Raw genomic sequence first — 22,869 nt, forward strand, 5'->3', positions numbered from 1 at the left:
AGCAAACAAATCTTACTTTTAACAGTGTATAAAAATAGTATCTAAAATAGTCCTAGGAAAATCTAGGAAAGATAGAAATGCAGATGTTGAAAGAATCCCAAGATTTCCCACTTTCTAAGATGATGACCTTGACTCCTGGTGACAGATACAAGACTCAACTTTTTTAAACTGTCTCCAAAGACGAGAATTTCAAAATAGCACACTGCCCAACTGTTCTTACAGTTACAAGCCGATGGCTTGCTTGGAGTAAACTAACACTATTATTTCTCATACTAATTTCAATGAACCTGAAAAACAGCTGACTACTATCTTTATAAGGTCTTCCTACACATGTGATTAACTACTGTACTTAATACTTCTCTTCTTAAGCAGAACATACTCATCATATTTCAACTTATCCTTGTAAGTTATCTTTCCCAAACTACTTTCTTGGATTCTTTCCAATTTCTTTGTATTTGGGCCTGGCTGCGAACAAAGTAATTATCTCCATTATATTGCTTCACACAACCCCCATGTGAATAGACTTCAAAGTGATAATGTTTTGGTTTTTAATGGCATCATGTTATTAACTTGTACCACTCCTACTCCTTCTTCACTAATTGTTTGCTGTACATGTATTCAATTTATTCCTTTTGAATATAATTCTTGCATTTGTATTTACTGAATAATTTTTTTGTTCCAATCATTTCACCAATCTCTGAATTGCAGTTTGATCCAATGTACTTTGATATCTTTCAGTTTTATATTAGTCACATATTTTCAAAGTGTCTTCTGTATCTTAATGACAATGTGGAAAGGCACCAGAACTCAGCTGCATTCAGTTGACATGTTCTCCTGACAAGCAGCTACTCATGCCTTCTCTTTAAATGTTTTGAAAACATCTGTTCTCCTACTTTATAATAAATAAATTGCATTTCTTTAGTTTGGACATGAGAATATCCTATGTAACTATGTAAAAAAAAGAAATCTGCTCAAGTAAGATATGGCATACCAATTCTCTCTTTCCTTACCCTGGACTAATTAATTCTGTAAGAAGGTAAGTATTTTTTTGCTATTATATGATTTGTTTTGGAAAGTTCCAGAGCAGCATGCTTCTTATCACTGAGTTATTCTACAGATGCTCTTAGATTGATTGTTTAGTAATGAATTAAACAAAGTACTTCTCTTGATACCAGGGTTTGACTGTTTTATGTTTCCTCAACTACAGCTTCAGCATTTGTTTCTGTACCTGAATCGGCCTTCATGAGCTTTTGAAGATAATCACTAGAACGTGTAAGTGAACTGGCTCGTGTTTTAGTGATTTGTTAGATCTTGATGACATGAACACCATTTAATTCCCTGGTTTTTGCTTTTCTGGCCTGTATTCCTATCACCATTGTTGTTATTCATTGTTGTTATTAGTTGCTAGTTGCATTAGGCATAGAGTCACAGTGAACCTCTATTTGTAAAGGCGAAAGCAAGAAATGAATATATCACTCCAGTCATTTGCAATCTACACAGCTGTGAGGAGACATTTTGTTACTCTACTTCTCAAAAGGAAAAAAAAAAAAAAAGAAAAGAAAAAAAAAAGACGTCAAACAAATCTTTTTTCTCCATTTTCAAAGCAAAAAGCAAGGAATGCCAAGTTTTCCTTTCCATGGAAACTAACCACGACCTGCTTTGACTGATCATGTAAAAATTGTGAAATCTTCTCAAACCAAGAGCAGGCAACTCATTTCCCAGCTTCTTTCAAAATCAGAAAAGGAACAAGCTCCATTGTTTTTGAACATATGGCTGATGCTTTGTCTAAATGACAAATGAAGATTTCTGCAAAAGAAATTAATGAAGTGTTGTGTCCTTGAAGTAATGCAACTTTTTTATTGACTTATCTAACATAATTTGCAGATAATTACACAGAAACAAAGGAAGAAGGTATGATTTAAATTCATAGTCCTATTTCTGCCTTCATTTGATGGATGACCCAGCACAGAGTGATATGTGGATTCAAGCCTAAGAGCAGAATTCCTGGGAAAAGCTTGGTTTCTCAATGAACTTCTTTACTTATCCAAAAGGAACTCAAGAGGGATATCCTGGACAACTGGTCTCTCGGCAGACAAAGAATGTAAGACAGGCAGGACATATGGCCAAACATTGCTTGAGTGTAAAAAGTGTTCATATGATATTTGTTAAGCAGTAGTTATGTTTATTTTGGAAGAGAATTGTATTTTATAGGCCTGTCATTAGGAGTATGTTTCCATAAAAGGGGTAAAGGCAAATGTCATGGAAATTATAATGCCTAAAAAAATGTTAAGTCCAATTTTGAGGGAATTTTGCAAGCGTGCAAGTCTTGACTTGAACTAATAAAAGATCTTAAGCCAAATCTTTCATTTATTGTTCTTCCAAAACTTCCACTGGCAGTAGTGGAAATAGTAGATTGATAAATAAAACATTATCAGAGGTTTTGTTTGATCCCAACAGATCAAACATTTGATTCTGGCATCTGCTTTCTTCCCTTACTATTAAAAAAAAAATCTGCTTAGTGGAAATATATAGAAGTCATTCAGCATCCAAGAATATCTATAAATTCACATAAGTGTTAACTGAAGACTGGACAGATGAATAAAAGAGCTTGACTCCTATTCCAATGCTAAAATGCTGACTTCAGACACTTTTAAAAGATGTATTATTATTAGAAACTGTACTACCATTTCCCAAGAAATACCATAATATAACTAGGTACTAAAATTAAGTAAAGAAACTAAAGACATATTAGATCTGTGACTTGGTCAAGGAAAATAGCCAGATTAGAAAAATACACATGAACAATCTAGTTTAAAATCTTGAATACTTGTCCCTTTCTTCATTAAATGCTATCACCAGGAGCTACATCCCTGCCAGATATTTAGGCACATGCTTCACCTTGAGCACCAATTTGCTGATTTAGGGCCCAATGGTTTAAACCATGTCAGAGAAACTAACACATAAAAAAGTGCTGTTTAATTAGGCAAGAAATATAACTGTAGCATAACTTTAATAAATGCTGGTGTACAAACCACAATTATTCAGTCTGCACCGACTTTTTAAAAATAATTTTTATAAAATATTCTATCACACAAATTATACACCTTGCATCTTCAGCAATGTCCTTGTCCTTTTCATTTAATTCAACATCCTTGTTCTAATCAAATACGTTCAATGAGATGATGATAAATACGCATTTTATAATTTTCCTAAACTGGATAAATTTCTAGGGTGAAGAAATCTTTGTTTACAGGTTTTTACAAAACGTAAATATTAGAACTCCACTTTGCATTACTTTCTGCCATGTTCTACCCAACACAGAAAATAAAAATAAAGCTTTTACTTTCATCGTATCCTAAAGCATGAGCATAAGCTTTATGAACAATCAGAACTTCAAGAACTCAGGAATATCTCAGAGAATCTATATATCTTAAATGTGAGTTAACATTTTCAAAATTCTGATTGCAGTCCCTTGTTGAAACACAGGCATAATTCAGCATTTTGTAGCAATTCAATTGCATAATTGATAAATCTTATTATAATTATGTAAATTATCCAATAAAACATCCTTGATTGCAGAAAAAGTATTGAACTTGTAAATGTATGCTGAGCTATACATAACAGAAGTGTTGAGGTTTTATTAAGAAATCATGTTAGAAAGATAAAAGTATGTATAACATCACATGACTTCTGGTTTTTGACTTAACTTTATACTCTCAGTGTTCAGAGTTCCCTATTTTCTCAAAATAAAATGAAACCCACAGTGAAAACATTTTTTGAAAATATTTTTTATTATAAAATGTACATTATATTGAACTTAATATTATAAAACACTGTAATGTATCAGAGTCTTGTGAAGACCAATAATTTATAAAATGAGACCAAGTTCATTGTTACTCTTTCTAGTCTCATAGTCTGATTTAAAAATATATATAAAATATATAATGAATGATTTGACTGTAGAATCCTTAGTAGCTGAAAAAAGTTTGTTCATATGTTAAAATAACTAAAGTCTTTTTAATGTATTTTTATTAAAATATATCACTCTTATTTGCTAAGTTAGTTTTTGATTTTGAAGAGCTGATAGAAGAATGAACAGAAAGGTTAGTAATAATATTCTATAAGGCTAGATTACGTAAAATTGCTGCAGGGTATAAACAAAATTAAGTTTTACTAAAGCACTTCTATCACTGCAGCTCATTTATTAACAGTTAATACTTCCTTGGTACTTTTAAGGTGCTTGTTAAAATAAGAAATAGCGTTGGACTACCACCAACAACAGAGTACTTAAGGTCTCAGATGCATGAAAAACCACACTATACTGTCCTAACAATTTCAAGACCTTTTCCAATATGTTAGTCTCCTTAATTTTGGCATGTCTACTGCCTCCTTTTATTTCAGGGACACACTGAGTACAAAAGCAATGCACATTACATAAAAAAAAGGCATTTTTTTCTGCCCTCAACCTTCCTGACCTCATTGCAAGCAGTACTTTCCCTGCTGAGCTCGTTTGGCAGTGACCTGAGCACTAGTATCAAGCCAAAGGAATTTGTTTTAGTGCTAGAATATGTGTATGTAGGTTGTTTTCGAATCACTGCCTAGTATATTTTTAGCAGTACATTTATAGAAGCCTGCATCCCTTTGAGTAGACGGCTGGATGACTAATGACCCCTGAGGGTGCAGGAATTTGTTTCCATACAGACGAGATTGAGCTCCTGTTGTCAGATGTGATTTGTCTGGAAGCTCCCACGTTATTTCTGCTTTAGGAATCCCGATGGCCATGCAGTTCAGTTTTACTGAATTTCCAGGCCTAGCATAGATGACAGGTGCTGGCTCACTGGTGATTCGGGGAGGATAGGCTATCACGATGACGGGCACATTCATAACAGAAGTTCCATACTCTGTGGACACCTTGCACAGGTAAGTGCCCCTGTCAAATACAGAAGCCTCACGCACTGTCAGTGAACCATTCTCCAGCAACGAGAAGCGACCCACAGCCTGGGGAGCATCCAGGACCATCCCATTGGGCAGTGTCCAGGAGATCTGTGTCTGTTGATTCACCTGTGTGATGCAATGGAGCTGCAGAGTTTCTCCATTGATGATGCTTACCAGATTGTTGTAGTGGTTGCTGATTTCTGGCCTTAGTCCCACCTTCAGGAAGACTACCCGTTCCACATAACCCCCTGGGTTTCTGGCTGTACAGCGGTAAGTCCCAGCATCCCCAGCGGAGAGGCTGCTGATGTGTAAGATCCCATCCCTCTTATGGTAAAATCTGTGCAGACGGCTGCCACTCAGCACTTCAGTGCCATTAGGAAGGATCCAGCTTGTGCTGGGCTTGGGGTTCCCCTGGACTGAGCAGTTCAGATTGATGCTGTGCCCAGCAATGGCGGTGATCCTTTCACTGACAGGGTCTCTGAAGGAGGGTTTCTCCAAATGGTCTGTGATGAGGAGCTGCACAATCAGTCTGGCTTCCCCTCCTTCATTCCGTCCAATGCATATGAGCTGCACCGCATCTGTCTGCCTCACCTCTCTAATGTCCAAAGTACCATTCCGATGCACAGTGATCCTGTTACCATAGTAGGGAGCTGGCAGGATTACTCCTTCTGGAAAAGCCCACAGGACCCGTGGAGCAGGGATGCCTTCAGCTTTGCAGTCTATAAGTTTACGGCTATCCCTGATGGCAGTCTCCCTCACAGACGTTATTGCACTAAGGTGACCATTGATTCTGGGAGGCTGAACATTAACGTGGATCCAGACGATTTTCCGATCTTCTCCAGCACTGTTCCGCACTACACAAGTATAGTTACCACTGTCAGACCTTTGGGCCTTCTGGATGAGAAGCGTGCCATCTCTGTACACCTGGTATTTGTCAGATAGGGCAGGAATGGGCCTGTTGGTTGGGGAGAGCCAAGTCACTTTGGGAGTGGGTTCTCCTTTGGCTTCACATGCTACTGTCACAACATCACCATAGGGTACATTAATAATAGTGTATGTTTTGTTCCTGATAGTTGCAGGCTCGGCCACTACTTTGACTCGCACTTTCATTTCATCCTTCCCAATCTGGTTCTCAGCATAGCAAGTGTAGTCCCCTTCCTCTCTCAGTCCAACATCATTGAAATATAGGGTTCCATTATTGAAGACCACATATCGCTTTGTCCGGCTGCCACTGTCATCTGACTGCATGAAGGTATTGATCATGCTGCCGTCTGGGAGACCCCAGGAGATCTCAGGATTTGGCAGACCTGTGGCTACACAGTCGACTTTCAGGTCCCCTCCGTACTTCACCTTGTGGTTATTCTTGTTCTTATGTTCTATTTTTGCCGGTTTCATCATCACATTGACTTTGAGGACCACGTAGTCATCTCCAATCTTATTGCGGGCCACACACAGGTAATCTCCTGCATCTTTATCTGTAACTGAATAGACAACCAAGGTCCCATTGCTGAATACTTTGATTCTCTTCTCCAAACTACTGTAAAGAAAGAAAAAAGAACAAAATATGAGCTGCAAAATCACATTTTACGTATCACATAATACGTATTAATTATCAAGTGAAACCTGAGGAAACAAAACAAATGCATCAACAATACTGAAAAAAAAGTATTGCTATTGCCAGATAATTTTATGGTCTGAAATATCCAAGATACTCTCCCCCAAGTAGCAAATGGAATAAAATAATTCTACTCATTTATAACCAAGCAATTCTACTTCGTTACATTCAATGATTTTAATAGTGATTTTGACCATTAAACAACCATTAAATAATAAATGATGGTATTTTGCAATCTTCTGACTGCATGTACAGTATTTTGTAACATTCAAATACAGGTTCTCTGAATGATACATGCCACATGAACCTATATGGACCATAACTACGGAGTCTGGAAATTAGGTCTGGAGATAAAAACAAAGCAAGATAAGCAACTTCCTCTTGCCTCTGGTAATCTTCAGAGCAATCAAAAAAAAAAAAAAGGAAACAAAATATTGAAGAAGCTAAGTTTTGAAATATGGAAAAATACTTTCAATTTCCTAAACAGCTGTTATTCCTTTCCACTTCACAATGGAATTGGTGCATTGCACTCAAAACTAATTTCTTCAGTAGCCCCAAGTTTCTCCCCAAAGAAGACCCGCTGTACTCGAAAAACAGCCCACACAAACATCATGAAGGAAAATTAAAAATACTAATTTTTTTGCCATCATTATGAATGATAAAATGAATTCTGGATTTTGTGCTATCCACAGGCTACTTGAATATGTTTTTTGTGAAAAAAATGATGACTACATTCAGCTACCAAGAAAGTTGTTGATAAGCGTGCATTTTCAGTACATTTCGCATCTGTCTATACTGTTCAAAGACTAAGTAATAAATAATTTATAGAGCAGAAATTATATTTTCAGTAAAGTCAGATCTGTTATTGCAGTTTTCAAGAACTGATATTTTACTTGATATGGTGAACACTGGAGAAGGTATTATTTTAAGTATTTATATGCAACTGGGTTTGCACAGACTTTATTGTATGGTGATATTTACACAAATTTATCATGTTTACTTAAACCAATACAAGATGTTTTTTTCGCCCCCTATTTACACTATATAATGATTTATACAACAGATAAACAAAATGCAGCGATTCCACTTCTCCTGATGAAAAGCAGGCAACTGTGCAACTCTGTGGAAATTAGGCACAATGGAAAAGCAGAACACAAATTATGTACTGTAACTTTTGCCACTGGACTTTTTACCACATTTACATGTAGCTGTAAAAGTCAAATAGTGCCAGCTTAACCTAAACACCCAAAGCTGAATTTTCAAGAGTACTACTGTTTTCAAGAAAATTACACTAAATTATAACTTGGCTACCTTTTGACATGATTTCAAACTTGTCCTTAAGTATTGGGGTCCTCATTCAAAACTGAGAGAAGACAAGAATGAAACTGGTATAGATATGAATAATCTTTTCTCTAAGTGCATCTAAACTGTAATTTAGCCATGGTACCTCAAAGAGTAACTTACCTGTGTAAGGAATCAATCATCCTTTTGGAAGGCAACCTCCATAATATCCGAGGCCAGGGGTCACCAGAAGCACTACAGTCCAAATGCAAGATGCTGCCATATGTTACATCTGTCCTCTGAGGAGAGCTCCCAGTGATCTTCGCGTTAGACGCATGCTTCTTCACATGGAGTTGTACTGTTCTCCTTGCAGCTCCCACAATGTTAGCAGCAATGCACTCATAGGTCCCACTGTCCTTGGGGGAGACATTGCGAATATAAAGCGTTCCATTGGGAAAAACAAATAAATTCCCATTGATAAACTGAGAAGGTCGAATTTGTGTGCCATCAAAGACCACCCAGCGGATGCTGGGAGAAGGTGCTGCTTTGGCAGTGCAGTGGATGTTAATACTGCTACCAAGAGGCAAGGAAATGTTCTCTTGCTTATCCTGTTGGATGATGGGGGGTAAGGCTGCAATGTGCAGCCTTACTGCAATGCTGTCAGCACCTGCAGCATTGCTTGCTACGCATTTGTAAACTCCTCGGTCTGAAAAAGTTGCTTGCTTGATAGACAAGGTTCGATTTTCATGAAGCATTATCCTGCTTTCTGTGGTGGTAACTGTCTGCAAAATCTTTCTATCTGGGAAAATCCATGAAATATGTGGGCGTGGAGTTCCACTAGCCTGACATTCCATTGCTATGCTATCTCCAAAATAAACCGTGACATCTCGATAGTGTGAAAGCAACATTTTGGGTTGATGGGCTACAACTGTAAGCACAACTATCATTTTATCTATGCCGTGCAGGTTTTGAGCTGTGCACAAATACTGCCCATGATCCTGAAGTTGAACATTTCGGATAAGCAGGGTACCATTTTTCCAGACTTCGAACCTTTGTAATCTGGTGTTGGCTGTCATTAGAGCTCCTGGGAAGATGGGATCAAAGAAAGAAACAGAAAATCAAAGGATTTAAGAAAACGTCTTCCCATTTTAGATTTACTTAACTCCAACTAAATTTTCAGATGGATCACGTGACATCCTCTGATAGTCTCTGTAGCTCACATTAGTCTTTGTTTCTATTGCAGAACTAACCATACAAGCTTGCAAGCCTGTACAGTGTGGGAAATTTTAAGGGCCTTATGCTTTAGGACTTCTCTTACATCCTTACACAATATCTCTTTTCCTATTGCTTACGGAGATGACACACATCAATATTTAAGGCAGCAATGTGAACAAACTTATGCTCACAAGTGCTGTCATCATAAATTCTAACTACTGTAAATAATCAGAGTTGGCAACTATTCCCCTTCAAAAACTAAGCTCATTAAATGGCAAAGTTTTTTTTTACTACAAGAAGTACTGCAAAGTTATTTTTATCTACAATTATTAGTGGCTATTAGTCAAATATTATCCATAATGATTAAAAGAAACAGAAATTATTCATCAGTGTTTTGGACTACTCCTGCGATCATGTTGCATTTCTGTACAACAACCCAAGTATTTGTACCCTCAAAAAATATATAGAAGAACACATTTTTCTCTGTCTTACCTGTAGAGATTTTTGTCCAAGTAATAAAAGGCTTGGGTTCACCAGTAGCTTCACAAGGGATGAAAGCATCTGTTTCAGCAAGGACAGACATGCTCTGAGATCCTTTAGTGATAATTTTTGGTATTTCTCCATGTATCCTGAAGTTAGTGGAAGACTGAATTACAGTCAAATTATGTGGCATAATGCCTTCCACATAAGGCACAGATGGAACTTTTTGATGATGATGATGGACATTTTTAAAAGGCTGAACTGTGGTGGATATCTGTGGTTTTGTGTGCTGAGAGAGAAAGGCTGGAGGGGTAATCTTCAAAATTGTTGGTGGGGGTGATGTGGTGGTCGTGGTGTGTGGCACTGGAGGCATGGGAATAGCTGTAGCTTTCTGCACTGTAATCCGAGTAGGGGAGACCTGGGCAATCTTCTTCTCTTTTGTGTCTTTTGGGACTAATTGACTAGGGACCACCGGTTTAGGATGCATACTTAAGTGAGGGAATATCCTTGTCCTGTTGAAAAGGAATGGCATTCTAGAACTGGGATAAGGGATCCCTTGATTTGGTAGTCTCCCTGCTGTTCCTCTGTTATCTGGAACATAGTTATTTCCCCAAAGTCTTGAATTAACATTATATCTGTTCTGACTCTGATTACCAAACTTGCTTGCAGTGAATGGATTTGTTTTGTGAAATGGAGAAGCTTGTGTTGGGGCAGTTATTTCTCTCTGAGAGACAAAAGATTTTTTGTCCTGGATGGTATGTGCTGCATATGCTGTTATCTCCGGTTTATTTGTGTAGTGAAGAGGCCGATGTGTTATAAAATAGTGAAATGAACCTTGAGTTACAATATATGGAGGCTTCACTGTGCCTCTTACTGGAACATGCTTTGGAGGCACAACAGGCAGTCTTTGGTTTAGACTTGGTATCATTCCAGCAGGTGGATCAGGAAGGTTTGGATTAAGCAGTAAACTGTTGTTTGACTTGCTACTATACATTTCTTCGAATTGCTCCTCTTTCAGCTGTATGCTAATCCTATTTCGGCTAAAGGAAGGAGTAGGGTGCACATTCTGTCTTGAGCTCACCAACATTTTGTCACCATCTTCTTCAACTTGTTTTGCTTCTGCAAAGCCTTCCTGATTGGAGGCATTACTTTCCTCAGTGGTATAATGAAGGGAAGGATGTGAAGTCCTTGAAATGGAAGGGGGAAGAGTGACAAGTTTTATGAGTGGAATAAAGGTGCTGGAAGTAGTTTGAGGTTTTTCAGTCGTATGCAAAGTGGGATCATGATGCAATACATGTGAGATAGCTTCCTTTTTATCCAAGTAAGATGGCTTTGTCTCAGACTGAGAAGTAACAGATTTCTTTGTTTCTCTAAGTGGAAAAGTCTGAGCTTCTGTCATGCTGGAGGAGGGGGACAAAGTTATCATCTCATATTTCTGAGGTGGTTCAGTTATTACTGATGTTTCTAAAGATACTGTGGGCTTCCATTGCTCCTTTGAAACTGAGAGGTCCTTAAAAACTTCCACTGTGCCCACAGGAATATTTAAGTCAGTCATAGTGGGATATAACAGCTGGAACGGTCCAGTGGTTGTTTCATTAACTACAACTTCTGAGTCAAACAGGATAGGCTGTTCTTGAAATTCTGGTTTTGTAGACAGTATCAAGCTGTTCATATGCTCAGGAGAAGCTGTTGTGCTTGACTGTTCTGTCTTACTATCCATAGTTTGAGAATCTGCTTTACTGCCCTCTTCCTCTGATATATTGTCTAATGAGTTGTACGTTGGCACTCTACTTTGCTCTGGCTCCAGAGATACACTTGACTCTATGGTGGGAACTGCATCATGTACAACATAAGATGATAAAATCGTGATAGGTGCAGTCACAGGTTGTACCAAGGTTTTGGGAGTACTAGAGTGTGTCACATGTTTTGCTTCAGATGGAGAAGCAGTAGGCCTAAAGAAGGAAGTTGTGACAACCTCTTTGATTTTGGTAACTTTCTCTGAGGTAACTGGATCTGTAACTAACGGAGTGTATTCCATATGTTTCTCTTCCTTAGCTTGTATTTTGAAATTGTTTTTTAAACCAGGACTTTCAAGAGTTGCAGTTTTGGTCACAGCTACAACTTCAGGTGTCCTTGGAACAACAGGCATTACCTCCGTGGTTAAAACAACACGGGGGAAAGGCTTTGGTCTTTGTCGCATTCTGTTTGGCCTCAATCTCCTTCTCCCATAAGGCCTTTTTCTAACACGCTGAGTAACAAGTGAAGGCACAGTTTTTCTATAGGGAGTTGTTGTTGTGGCCACAGTGGTCAGTCTGCTGATGGAAGAAGCAGGTTTTATCCCCCCTGCTGTCTTGTGAAGAGCATTCGTACTTGGCAAAGTGAAACTAAGACCTGTTTTTTGAGTAGCCAGGTTTCTATGTTCTCCTCCCTGAAAACTTTCTGCATAACTGCTGGATATGCTTTCTTGAGCCACAGTATTCCTGTGGGTCTTGGGTTCTTCCTTGCTCTGAACACTAATGAGTGTGACAGATGGAAAATTTGTACTTAAATCTGCCATTTTTGTCCGGCCAGTGGGTAATTCTTTGTGCTGATGAATCAAGTCACTGCTCTTTTCTGTAACAAACGGAGAAACAGATGAAGAAATGGTAGTAGTGCCCACAGAATCCGTTGGGATGATCTCATCCAGCTGAGGTGGTGTTAAACCTGTGGTGTCAACATTCATCAGGTCCACTTCATTTAACTTCATGGTTGTCTCCAAGATGTTATGAAGATCCACACTCTGAGATTCAGCTAGGACAGTAGCATCAAGTGGTAGCTCAGCAAAAGCAGAAGTCTCCTCTGATGTAGAAGCTTTAGTTCTATCTGCATTTTCCACCGTAAATGAACTGCTCTGAGTATCAGGAAAATTTGTTACAATTTGTCTGTTTAGAGGTTCTTCTGTGAGAGCATGTATATTTCCTTTGACTACAACTGAATCATCATCAATCCTGACATCAAGATGCTGCTGGTCCTGTGGTTGCATAGTTGCAGAGACAGGAGTCAAATACGGACCCGATACAGGGATTTCTGCAGGGTATACACTTGTGAGTGTTTCTAAAGCCTTGTGGTCAGTGAAGGGTTCAATTTCTGTCCTTGTTAACATTGACTGGGCTGAAAATGCTTCAGTGTTGTGGAAAACAGTGACTGAGAATGGCTCCTCTTCCCCTACAGGTGAAGCATCGGCGGAGGAATCTACCCCATCAGCTGCTGTATCAGAAGGCAGAGGGCTGGCTACTGGGTGAGGGACTGGAGTAGTTTTATGCATGACTGATGGCTGTGCAGTTGTTAAAGAAATGGCCATATCTGTTGTTGTTCTGGGAATATTCTTCCCACGGACCTTTGCCAAAATGTCAGCCCAATGCTCTGGATTAATCTGCTTGCTTGCCATATTAATTCTCCTTCGAGATTCAAATACTCTCCGTCCTTCCGCAACATTGCCGTCTTGGGTTCTATCAGTAGTTTTCCAAATTTTCATTTTCTTTCTGCCTTTCTTCCGCTTTTTTATCTGAGCCTCCAGCACCTGGTCACTTTTTTGTTTAAAGGATATTTCACGATCTTTCAGGTGGTTCTTTCTTCGTGGGAACTCATCTACTCCTTCTGCTCCTGATCCTTCTCCATCATCTATGACCCGTCCTCTTGTTTTTGATGAACTTTTTGACCTTGGGTGCTTTTTTAGTTTTAGCCTTTTAAATGACCTGTCAGAAACCATTTTATTTACTGTGACCCTTACTACAAATTGATCTGATCCCTGCTGATTGACAGCCACACATCTGTAATAGCCACTATCACTGACATGACTTTTGGGAATAAGCAAAGTACCATTGTCCAACATATACCCTTTTGAAGAGTTTGATAAATCATTAAGGACCTGGCTGTTTGGAAGAATCCAGCTCACCTGTGGCTCTGGGATGGCAACTGCATTGCATGGCAAAACTATTGGATCTCCAACATTTTTTTCAACTCTCGCTACATCTGAATCAGCTACCTGAAAAGCTGGAGGCTGCACTAGAAGTCTGTAAGCCATTATGTCCACATCACCCCTCACTTGGGCAACGCAGTGGTACAAACCACTATCAGTGTAATTCACTGCTTTGATCATAAGCTGGCCACTACTGAGAATGGAAAACCTGCCATCTTTCTGATTAAACGGTGCCTGCAGTTTAGTCCCATCTGGGAAGTGCCACTGAACAGAGGGGCTCTCAGAGGCTTTCACGTCACACCTCAGCTGACACTCTGACCCTTCCAGCACACTCTGTGCTGTTCTTGTGCTCTGGTTTTGCTCTATCATTACCCAATTTCTTTGATGCCTGGTGTCTTTGGTACTAATTGTCTGACAAAACACAGTAAAAAAAGATAGCACCACTTTTTTCCCTGTACTCCGGTGTCTGTTTAATTGGATATTTACAAGAGGTTGCATCACCCAGGAAGGCTCAGCCATTATTTGAGCTTTTACACCAGTGTAGTAAAGAGCATCATAATCTGAGCCTTGCCTGTACCGATAGCTTATTTTAGGCTCTTTGCTGACCATAAGTTCTCTTTCTAATTTGACAGGTACTTCACTGTAATAGGCTATAAGCTTCCATAATTTTTCATAGTTTTCTCGATTCATCGGACATTCAAAATCCAGTGAAATTGTAGCATTTATATCTATCTCCTGAGTCTGGATTTGATTCCACTGAATTTTGGAAGAGCCAGTTGGTTTTTTGATTTCACAGTTCAGGTGGACTACATTGCCATGTTCATCAGTCATATTTAAAGTAACATTCCACGGAGAGGACTGAAGCGCTTCCAGAGGGGTTTCATAACTGTCATCATCATCTTCATCTTGAATGGTACTATTCTGCCTGAGTGAGGACTGAATGACAGGTTTCCTGCAAGAAATATCTTTCAAGTTTTGAATATCTTCCTTCTGCAGTTGTTTTGGGCTGCTGCACTTTGGACAGAGCTGTCCCCCTTCATAGGCTTTGTCCTTCTTGCATTTTAAAACCCCTGCAAGGAAAAAAAAAAGAAACAAAAATATGTGGAAAACAAAAGATAAATAAGGTGAGGAGCTACGTTCTAGAGTTAGAGATCTCTCAAAAGTGTGAAATGGACCTCATGAGGAAAACATTCTGGCATGGCACATAAGGTAAGGCTTTTAAAATGACACCTCTTTGTTTTCATAGTTGAATGAGCACCTGATTTTCAAACTGACCGCCATTTCTCCTGACTTTAAAGACAGGATTGAATACTCCACTATTCTCATTCACTACCTCTGAATAAAACACTTAGAAACTGTAGTGTTCCGAACAACATCTTAGAGTTGCATAAAAAGTTATGCTGCATGAAAAAGTCTGCATCTGTACAGTGACAGCCTACTCATCTAACTCGTGGATCTAACATGAAGGAGACTGGGTCTTCTCAGCTTTCAAAAATGCAGCATTTACCTAAGAAATGCCAGACTTCTTCATTAAATAATCCAGGAAGGTTTTATCTTTCTTTTTTCATTAACAATAGTACTGGCAATAGATAAAATATTCTACTGTAGCTACCAAAATCTGTTGACAAGTTCCTACACTTAAAAACTATTTGTCAAAAGCAAAAAAAAAAAAAGAAAAACCAAGTGCCACTCCTACCCTGACCTCTCTAAAAAATGTAAACTCTGTAATGATAAAATAGAAACTAAAACAGGAGCACTAAACCAGGAAATAATAGCTTTGACTCCTCTCTTCTATCCATGCCAGAAAGACTCTTGTCTGCAAAATAAGTCATATTTATCACATTGTTCTGCTCACTATAATGTCGAACATCATCTTACACATGTAGTTTGGAAACATGTTGTAAATAAAACGTATTCCAGTTATTCTAGGAATGTGTCATGCTGAGCACTCCTGAGGAATGAGCGATCTTTGAATGAAGAATCAATATGCATGTGGGTTATTAGGAAAATGCTAGGAGAAGGGGAAAAGGGACCAAATTTCATACCATTTTTTTTAACTGAAAAATACATGCTCTGCCAGTGTGACAAATCAATTTTCTTGAGAAGCTCTTACAAAGGGAATATTTAACTGAACAAGTCTATTACTGCAGATTCAAATACAATGTTTCAAAGACAAGGAAAGCATGGTTCATGATAGAAGTGGCCCACAATGACCTGGCAGTGGCCACACTGGTGATCTGTGAAACAGCAATTTTGTAACTCTACCTGGACAGAATTCCCAAAAGTTAATGTTATAATTATATAAAGATACAAAACCTGTCATGCAAAAAAATGACATGGATAAATTCTCTTTCCAAAAATCACTACTGCTCTAGTGTAAAAAGGGGAACGTAATTGAATAAAAATGGCAAAAAGCTAACTGCACAGGAAAATAAAGTTAATCTAATATTTCGTTGTTATAACGTGCAGTGCAACTTAAGTGCACTTAAGAGACATACTCATTTGGATCAAGAAGAGTATATAAAATATTAAGGTTTAACTTAGTTGAATATAAGATCAAAGTGAGATGCCTCAAGTACCAGTTCAGTCAAGAACACCTACATTAGACACTGAAGTAACATATAGTGTTAAAAATATCGTCCTATAGCTAAGTGCATAAACTGCAGTGAATTGCACATTCTAAGATGACGAGATCCACTATCATCCACCACACACCTTCCAAATCATTATATAAACAAAGACAAGTTGGATGGGACTTTGAGCTGCCTTGTCTAGTGGAAGATGTTCCTGCCTATGGCTGGGGAGTGGAATTGAACCATCTTTAAGGTCCCTTCAAACCCAAGCCATTCTATGATTCTGTAACCTTGTTGCTACTGACTCATCTGAGCCATCTTCAGTGCAATTAAATGACAATTCCCTCTTAATATTTTAGCAGCATATTTAGGGTAATACCAGTCCCTCTGGCCTACTATGGTAAGCACCGATCTACTTGATACGGAGCATTAATGTCCTGAGATGCACAAATAAAAAATTGACATTCAGCAACCCCCTCATTTAGTATATTCCTGATATAGAGGCATTATAAATCTGTGTTTGGTTGTTGTTTTTTCCTTGCAGTTAAAGGACTCATCCAGGAATTTTGAAACTTGATTTCCACTCCTTCTGTAGCCAAACAAATTAAAATCCAGTGTTCCCATCTTCTATGACAGCACGGTTGCCAGCCCTTAGTCAAAGCTGTATCACTGCGCAAAACAATACACTGATAGGTGAAACATGAAGTTACCTCCAGAAAGTTCATTCCATTCAAGCAGCCACTTTAAGTTGCAGTCACAGGCCCATGGATTCCCATGAAGGTAAAGATTCTCCAGCAGTGGCATGCCTTTAAACAACTCCGCAGGCAAGGTCCTAAGAGCATTTTCAGATAGGTAGAGATGTCTTACTGTTGACAGTTTGAAATAATCAAGAACCATAAATGTTGAAAAGGTGTTGGGGTGAAGCTGTTGGAGCAAATTTCCTTCTAAATGCACCAGTCTCAGAGAAGTTAATCCATTAAAAGCATTTGGATGAATAAACTCAATTCTGTTGTGGTCCATGTGCAATCTCATTAAGCTTGAAAGTCCTTGGAGAGTTTGACCAGTTATGACTTTCAATTTATTGTAACTGATTTTAAAAACCTAAAAAAAAAAAAAAAAGAATAAAAGAGATTAATTTTGGGTTTTGATCTAAATCCAAATGGAATAGCAAGCATGCAGAAGTTTTCCTCCAACACTCAAATATCCTTTGCGCCACTGAAAAAATTATATGTTGGTCAAACAGGGAGAATACAGCTGAATATTAGTTGGCATTATTAAGTATGCCATAGCCAGAGTTAACATATCCCCAAAGTATTTGGTTCAGTAAGTGGTATCTTAATCCTAAGAAAGACACTACAAAACCACTTATTTTTGTCTTTTGTTATTTATCAGTTAGAATTTTCAAATTTTAGGAAGACCTGAGTATTACCTGTAGAGACACGAGATCTTTCAAAGCACCGTTAGGTATATTCTGTATGTCATTTCCATGTATCATGAGCAATTCCAGTTTTGTAAGTCCTGCAAAGGAGTTTCCGTATATAGACTGTATACTGTTAAACCTGGAAAAAAAAAAAACCCAAACACATGTGAAGTTACATTCTTTGCACTGACTGACATGGACTGCAAATGTACAATTAGCATAACTTAACTTTCAGGAAAAATTGGAAGGATCTTAAAGCATTGTCAAAGGGCCAAAAGTTACTGAAACATTTTTACAAGGCCAAATATACTTAGTCCATGTTTACATTAACATTTCTTTTAACTCAATTTGCGGCACTTTAGCCATAATTTCAGAGTAAGAGTAATAGGCATTTAAGTTCTAATAGCTGCCAGTATGTCTTTCCATGCAGCTCAGTTTATGATGGTAATAAATTAATGGCCTGTAGACAACCAATGATGCTACGGAGCCTGGCAAACTCGATGGCCTGCAGTGTTGCCAAAATAACATCTAAGAATAATAAAGATTTGGAGAGAACACTAAAAATGGTTATCCCCCAAACAGCATGAGGAGCAGGAAGTCACATCCTGCTTCACTTACTGTTACAAGATGTAATTGGCTACATCAACTAATCACATAAAATCTAGTTACTGACCTTCCAATTATATAATTTGAGCCCAGAAACTCCTTCCAGGGAAGGAATACAGAAAATCTACTTTTTGACAACAATTCAATTTCACTTTGGACAAATAAATCAGGTTTTATTTGCCAATATGGAAGACTTAATTTTGGAAGCCTAGACCTACATTCCACATGTAAACATAAAATTAAACATATGAGCTAATGTGAGTATGAAGTCTCTAAATTAAGCATAAAATTTTAAAGATTTTTCTGAGTTTTAAACACTTACTAGAAAGGAAAGGAAGACATAACAAGAAGTTAAAACATGCTGTCTAGCTGAAGATCCTGAATTTTCTAAAACTTTAGACTACTCTTTTGATAATTTTAGTCCCGCTACAGATCCAATAGGCTTACAGCTGTCACTCTGTTAAAATTCCTCATTTTTACATCAGCCCTTCTAAAAAATATGAACTTCTGTAAATAAGAAATTTTAAATTTTAAATAAGAAATTATTTTGAGTTAGGAAAATAATCTTTACCTCCTAAATATATAGCACCTTGAGATAGAAATAAGTAAATATGTAATATGAAAGAAATGCAACAGCCAGAGATAAGACCATTTCTTTTCCTGGGAAAGGACACAAGTCAGACAATGTCACTTGTAGTGCTGAAATACAAAATTAGGAAAGGGCTTCCATGCTAGCTCAAGTAATGTATTTTTATTTAAAAAGTCAAACCAGCTAAATAACTTATAAGCCTACATCCCATTTTCCAAAGCAATTTAGGGATAGAATTTGCTACAGAATGCTGACGTATGGAACAGAGGTGACTGTGAATATGTGTGGTTTTCAGTGTAGGAGGAGAGATGGTACTTTTGAGTCAAAAAAGGCACAAATGTACAGATGGCTGTAATACAGATTCAGTGAGTACAAGGGTGTTTTGAGACTAAAATTAGGCTTTAGGTAGATGAAAAACTGGTGGATAGTAATTTTAACCACAGAGAAGGAAAAAAAAACCAAAAAACCACCAATCACAGCTTACAAGCCTTGGGCCAGATGGATAAGTTTATACCAGTTAGTGAGACAGCTCTGATAACAAGCACGACAGCATCTCTTACACCATGCCATGTCACATAATGGCCCTACACAGCAATGTTTGATATGCAGTCTACCAACTCTCCCTGCTTTTTCGTCTCACAATCTGACAGTATATGTGAGTTGGTTATACCCTGGCAGAAGAAAGCCAGTTGGAGCCTGAGCTATCTCTCCACAAAACACTTATGCTTATATTGTGCTTAACTTCCTTGAAAAAAATGAAACTTCAAAGACAATGGAATAGCTTTCGTTTTACTGAATGTTATATTAATATATGCTGTATCTCATTGTTCTCCAAAATGCCACCTGGCTACGTTATAGAATTTTACTCCTCCTTTATTTTTTGACATCAGGGATAAAACGCAGCATTTAGTAGAAATCCCATAGTAGGTTTAATTCAATATACGCTACAAAAGACTACATGTACTATTTGCCATGAAGAACCGACACCATGATATAAATATTTATTTTAAAATAATAGTAACTTTAGCATGAAGGCTACACTAAAACTTTCTCCATGCCAGTGTTTGAAATACAGTGCCTGCAAGTAAACACTCATCTGTGCAATGCTACTTGGAAAGCATACACAGCTATTCTGGTACACCGCACACGTGTGAAGCATTCCAGGATTCTGCAACAAGCCCATCAAACTGCTTGCTAGAAACTGCCATACAAACCCAAAATTGATCCTTTCCACATGTTTCGGGATCCTTGCTGGCACGGCTGCCAGGGACCGAAAGGTGCAGTGGACTTCGGTGGGGAGGTAGCAGGCACAGGGGTGGGGGCAGGCCAGGGCGCCCCGCGGCAGCCCCAGCCCCAGGATCAGCACCACGGAGAGTGCCCCCACCCGCTCACCCATCTTCTTGCCTTCCCTCGCCTGGCTCCTCCTGCGGGGAAAGAGAGAAGAAATGATGATATTATAAAACCTTTTAAAAAAAGCTGTATATACCTATGGATGCTCTGCAGCATCCCAAAAGCTCAGTAGGCAATCGAGGCAAAGTTCAGTTGGAAAGGGGTTTTATTTCTTCCAAGTCGTTTGCTACTTCAAAGTTAACTTCTCCCCCCACAATTCGCCCCTGCTGTTCTACTAAACACCTACCTACAACATTACGCTGTCTCCCTGTGGAAATACATTTTTTAGGTTTGTTCTATACGCCAAGGGTAGTATTCGTCCTACTCAAAAAAACTTCAAGGGAAGCATCTAGTTCAAGCAAATTGCCATGGCTCCCTCTACAGTCAATGAAAGAAAAAAAAAAACCCTATCCATATCCAGCCGAAGTTGAACAAAATCAGGTATCTACCTTATTGGATACCTAGAAATAGTACGAATCAGTCTCATTAGACTCCTAATTAGCTAGCTTACCTAGCCTAGCTGTTTAAGTTTTAGGCAGGCTAATAAATTCCAGGAGGCTAAAATCTGGCTGAACAAATACAATTCATAAAGTATACGGGAAATGCTATCATTGAAGGAGAAAGTCAGTGAAAGAAGGAACTGGTTGGCCATAGATCTGGACTCTGTCATCCTTAGCCACGCATTGCCATGCAATGTCAGACGTGGTTTTACATGGTAGTCTTAACCAAACTGGAGCTACGAATGATCAGAATTCATTAAACTTGATAATTTATTTAGAAGCATAAGCACAGACGTCAGAGGAAACATCAGCAAGAAAGTTTATATTTATACTCTTGCCTTGTCTATCAACACTCAAGTTCAAACTTCCAGAACTGCATGTCTAAATCTGTGTGGCTACACCCATGGAGAGTCATTTAAAGATGCACTCTGTGCTAGGGTAGACAAGAAAACACAACTGCTATTGATCTTGAGCACTAAACATTTCTGAAAAGAAAAGAATTAATGTAGATATCTCATTACAGATTAAGCAGCCTAACTTTGCAGAAATGAATTTGAAGTATCTCTATTCTTATCCCTACCATCAGAAGAACTTGAGCTCTTCGGACTAAAGCCATAGAGGAATGCAAGCTACTATTAGTACCAGAAATTTAGTATTCCTGCTCTTGTGTAACTGTGTGGCAAAAATGGAATGACATTCAGTATTACTAGATGTTATGAGTTCCATCAGTTCTTGTTTTTAGTATAAAAATCAGATTTTCTCAGATCTGCTAGCAACGAGACACACATTTTCCCTTCTAAGCCCATCATATGCAAACCATTACAGTTCAAAGGAGAGGCTCATCGGGATGAAGAGATTTCTCAAATATCTGTGGTCAAGTTAATGAGATGTTTACCATTCTTTACAAGACAAGTAGGTTTTAATTTACTTAAGAATATTCAGGTGCCGTTTTCCTTAACATCGCTTTAAAAAAATCCTACTCATTTGAAGTCCTTTTGGAAGAAGGCACCAGGTTAAGAGGACACCATCCTTACAGGAGGTGCTCCTTGAGGTGAAGAGGACACTACAGTGACTTGAGAAGGACTGGTCAAGAAGAGGCCAGCGGGACTTCTCTGTGCTTCGCCCAGGTGAGAAACGACGACGAGTGAGCGCAGTGCCCTCAACACCCGAGCGCTGAAGCCGCTCTCCCAGATCTTCGGCTGCAGAGTCCCCGCCGCACGAGGCTGGACCAGCTCCGCCCGCCCTCTCCCGCCCCACCGCCCGGGGGCGCCCTCGAGCGCGCCTCCAGCTCTCGGCTGCCCGCGAGGAGGGGCGAGGCGGCAGCCCGCGGGGAGGCGGGGCGGTATGCGTGGGAGGGGGGCGCTGCCCCTCCGCCGCCGTGGAGCTGGGGAAGGGGCGCGGTTGCCCCTGAGCACCCCCACACACACACACACACTCCGTGCCGGAGGGCAAATGCCTCCCATTAAGGATCACCGTCCCTGCTGGGCTGAGCGACCCCCAGGACCAGTCGCGCGGCTGCCCTCCTCCTCCTCCCCGCACCCACCCCCGCGGGGGAGCCCCCAGCCCCGCTCCCGCCCGGGCCCCTCCTTACCTGCGGGCGGGCGCGGGGGTCTGTGCAGGCGCTGCCCGCGCGGGGATGCGGGCGGCGGTTACCCGGCTGCAGAGCTCCGCTCCGGCTCCCCGAGGCTCATCGCAGCCCGCGGCAGCACGCCTCGGCGCCGCCCTAGGGCTCCCCATCGCCCGTCATCCTGCGGGATCCCCCCGGATCAGCATAAGCGATGCGCGGCAGCCGGGCAGGACACAGCCTGGGGGGGTGGAGGGGGTGTTTGGTTGTTTTTTTCTTTTAACTACTGCTATTTCCCTATGAGCGCTCGCCTTCTCCGCGGGGCAGTCGGAGCGCCGCGATCTCTCAGCCCCTCCGAGAGCCCCGGGCGCTGCGGGGTCTCCGCGGGCGAGCGGGATAGAGGGAGCTGCCGGCGCCTCCCCGCCGCTCGCTGTCCCGGCCGGGAGCGCAGCTCGCCCGCCGCGGCATGGGGGGACGGGGAGGGGGGACGGTGACCGGAGCGGCGCCCGCCTCCCCGCGCCGGGCGCTGTGCGAGGGGACGGCGCGGCGGAGCAGCTCCTCTTGCGGGGTGGGCGGGAGGCGGGCGGGACCGCGCCGGGGGGCGGGCGCGGGGGTGCGAGTGCGCGCTGGAGAGCGGGACCTGGGGCTGGAGGGGGGTTTGTCCATGGGACCTCAGGGCTTCCAGCGGTGTTGAAACGTGGCCAGCAGGGCGAGGAAGGGGGTTCTGCCCCTCTGTTCCTCTCT

At 40.3% G+C, this 22,869-nt stretch overlaps 1 protein-coding gene across 2 annotated transcripts; it reads right to left on the minus strand.

Moving 5' to 3' along the window:
- Positions 1–1,870: 1,870 nt before the first annotated feature.
- Positions 1,871–22,647, minus strand: MXRA5 (matrix remodeling associated 5). 2 transcript variants are annotated; one of them, XM_054052631.1, is made up of 7 exons: positions 22,153–22,647; positions 19,887–20,096; positions 17,487–17,616; positions 16,768–17,158; positions 9,539–14,554; positions 8,015–8,915; positions 1,871–6,469 (listed from the first exon to the last, which is right to left on the minus strand). In XM_054052631.1, the coding sequence occupies exons 1-7, from the start codon at positions 22,296–22,298 to the stop codon at positions 4,561–4,563; spliced, it is 8,703 nt and encodes a 2,900-aa protein (XP_053908606.1). In that variant the 5' UTR covers positions 22,299–22,647; the 3' UTR covers positions 1,871–4,560. The 2 variants fall into 2 exon arrangements, with proteins under 2 accessions (XP_053908606.1, XP_053908594.1); XM_054052619.1 differs by having other exon boundaries at positions 1,872–6,472; positions 22,153–22,646.
- Between the last annotated feature and the right edge of the window lie 222 nt (positions 22,648–22,869).

This window comes from Cuculus canorus, chromosome 1, assembly GCF_017976375.1.
Source record: "Cuculus canorus isolate bCucCan1 chromosome 1, bCucCan1.pri, whole genome shotgun sequence".
Taxonomy (NCBI): domain Eukaryota; kingdom Metazoa; phylum Chordata; class Aves; order Cuculiformes; family Cuculidae; genus Cuculus; species Cuculus canorus.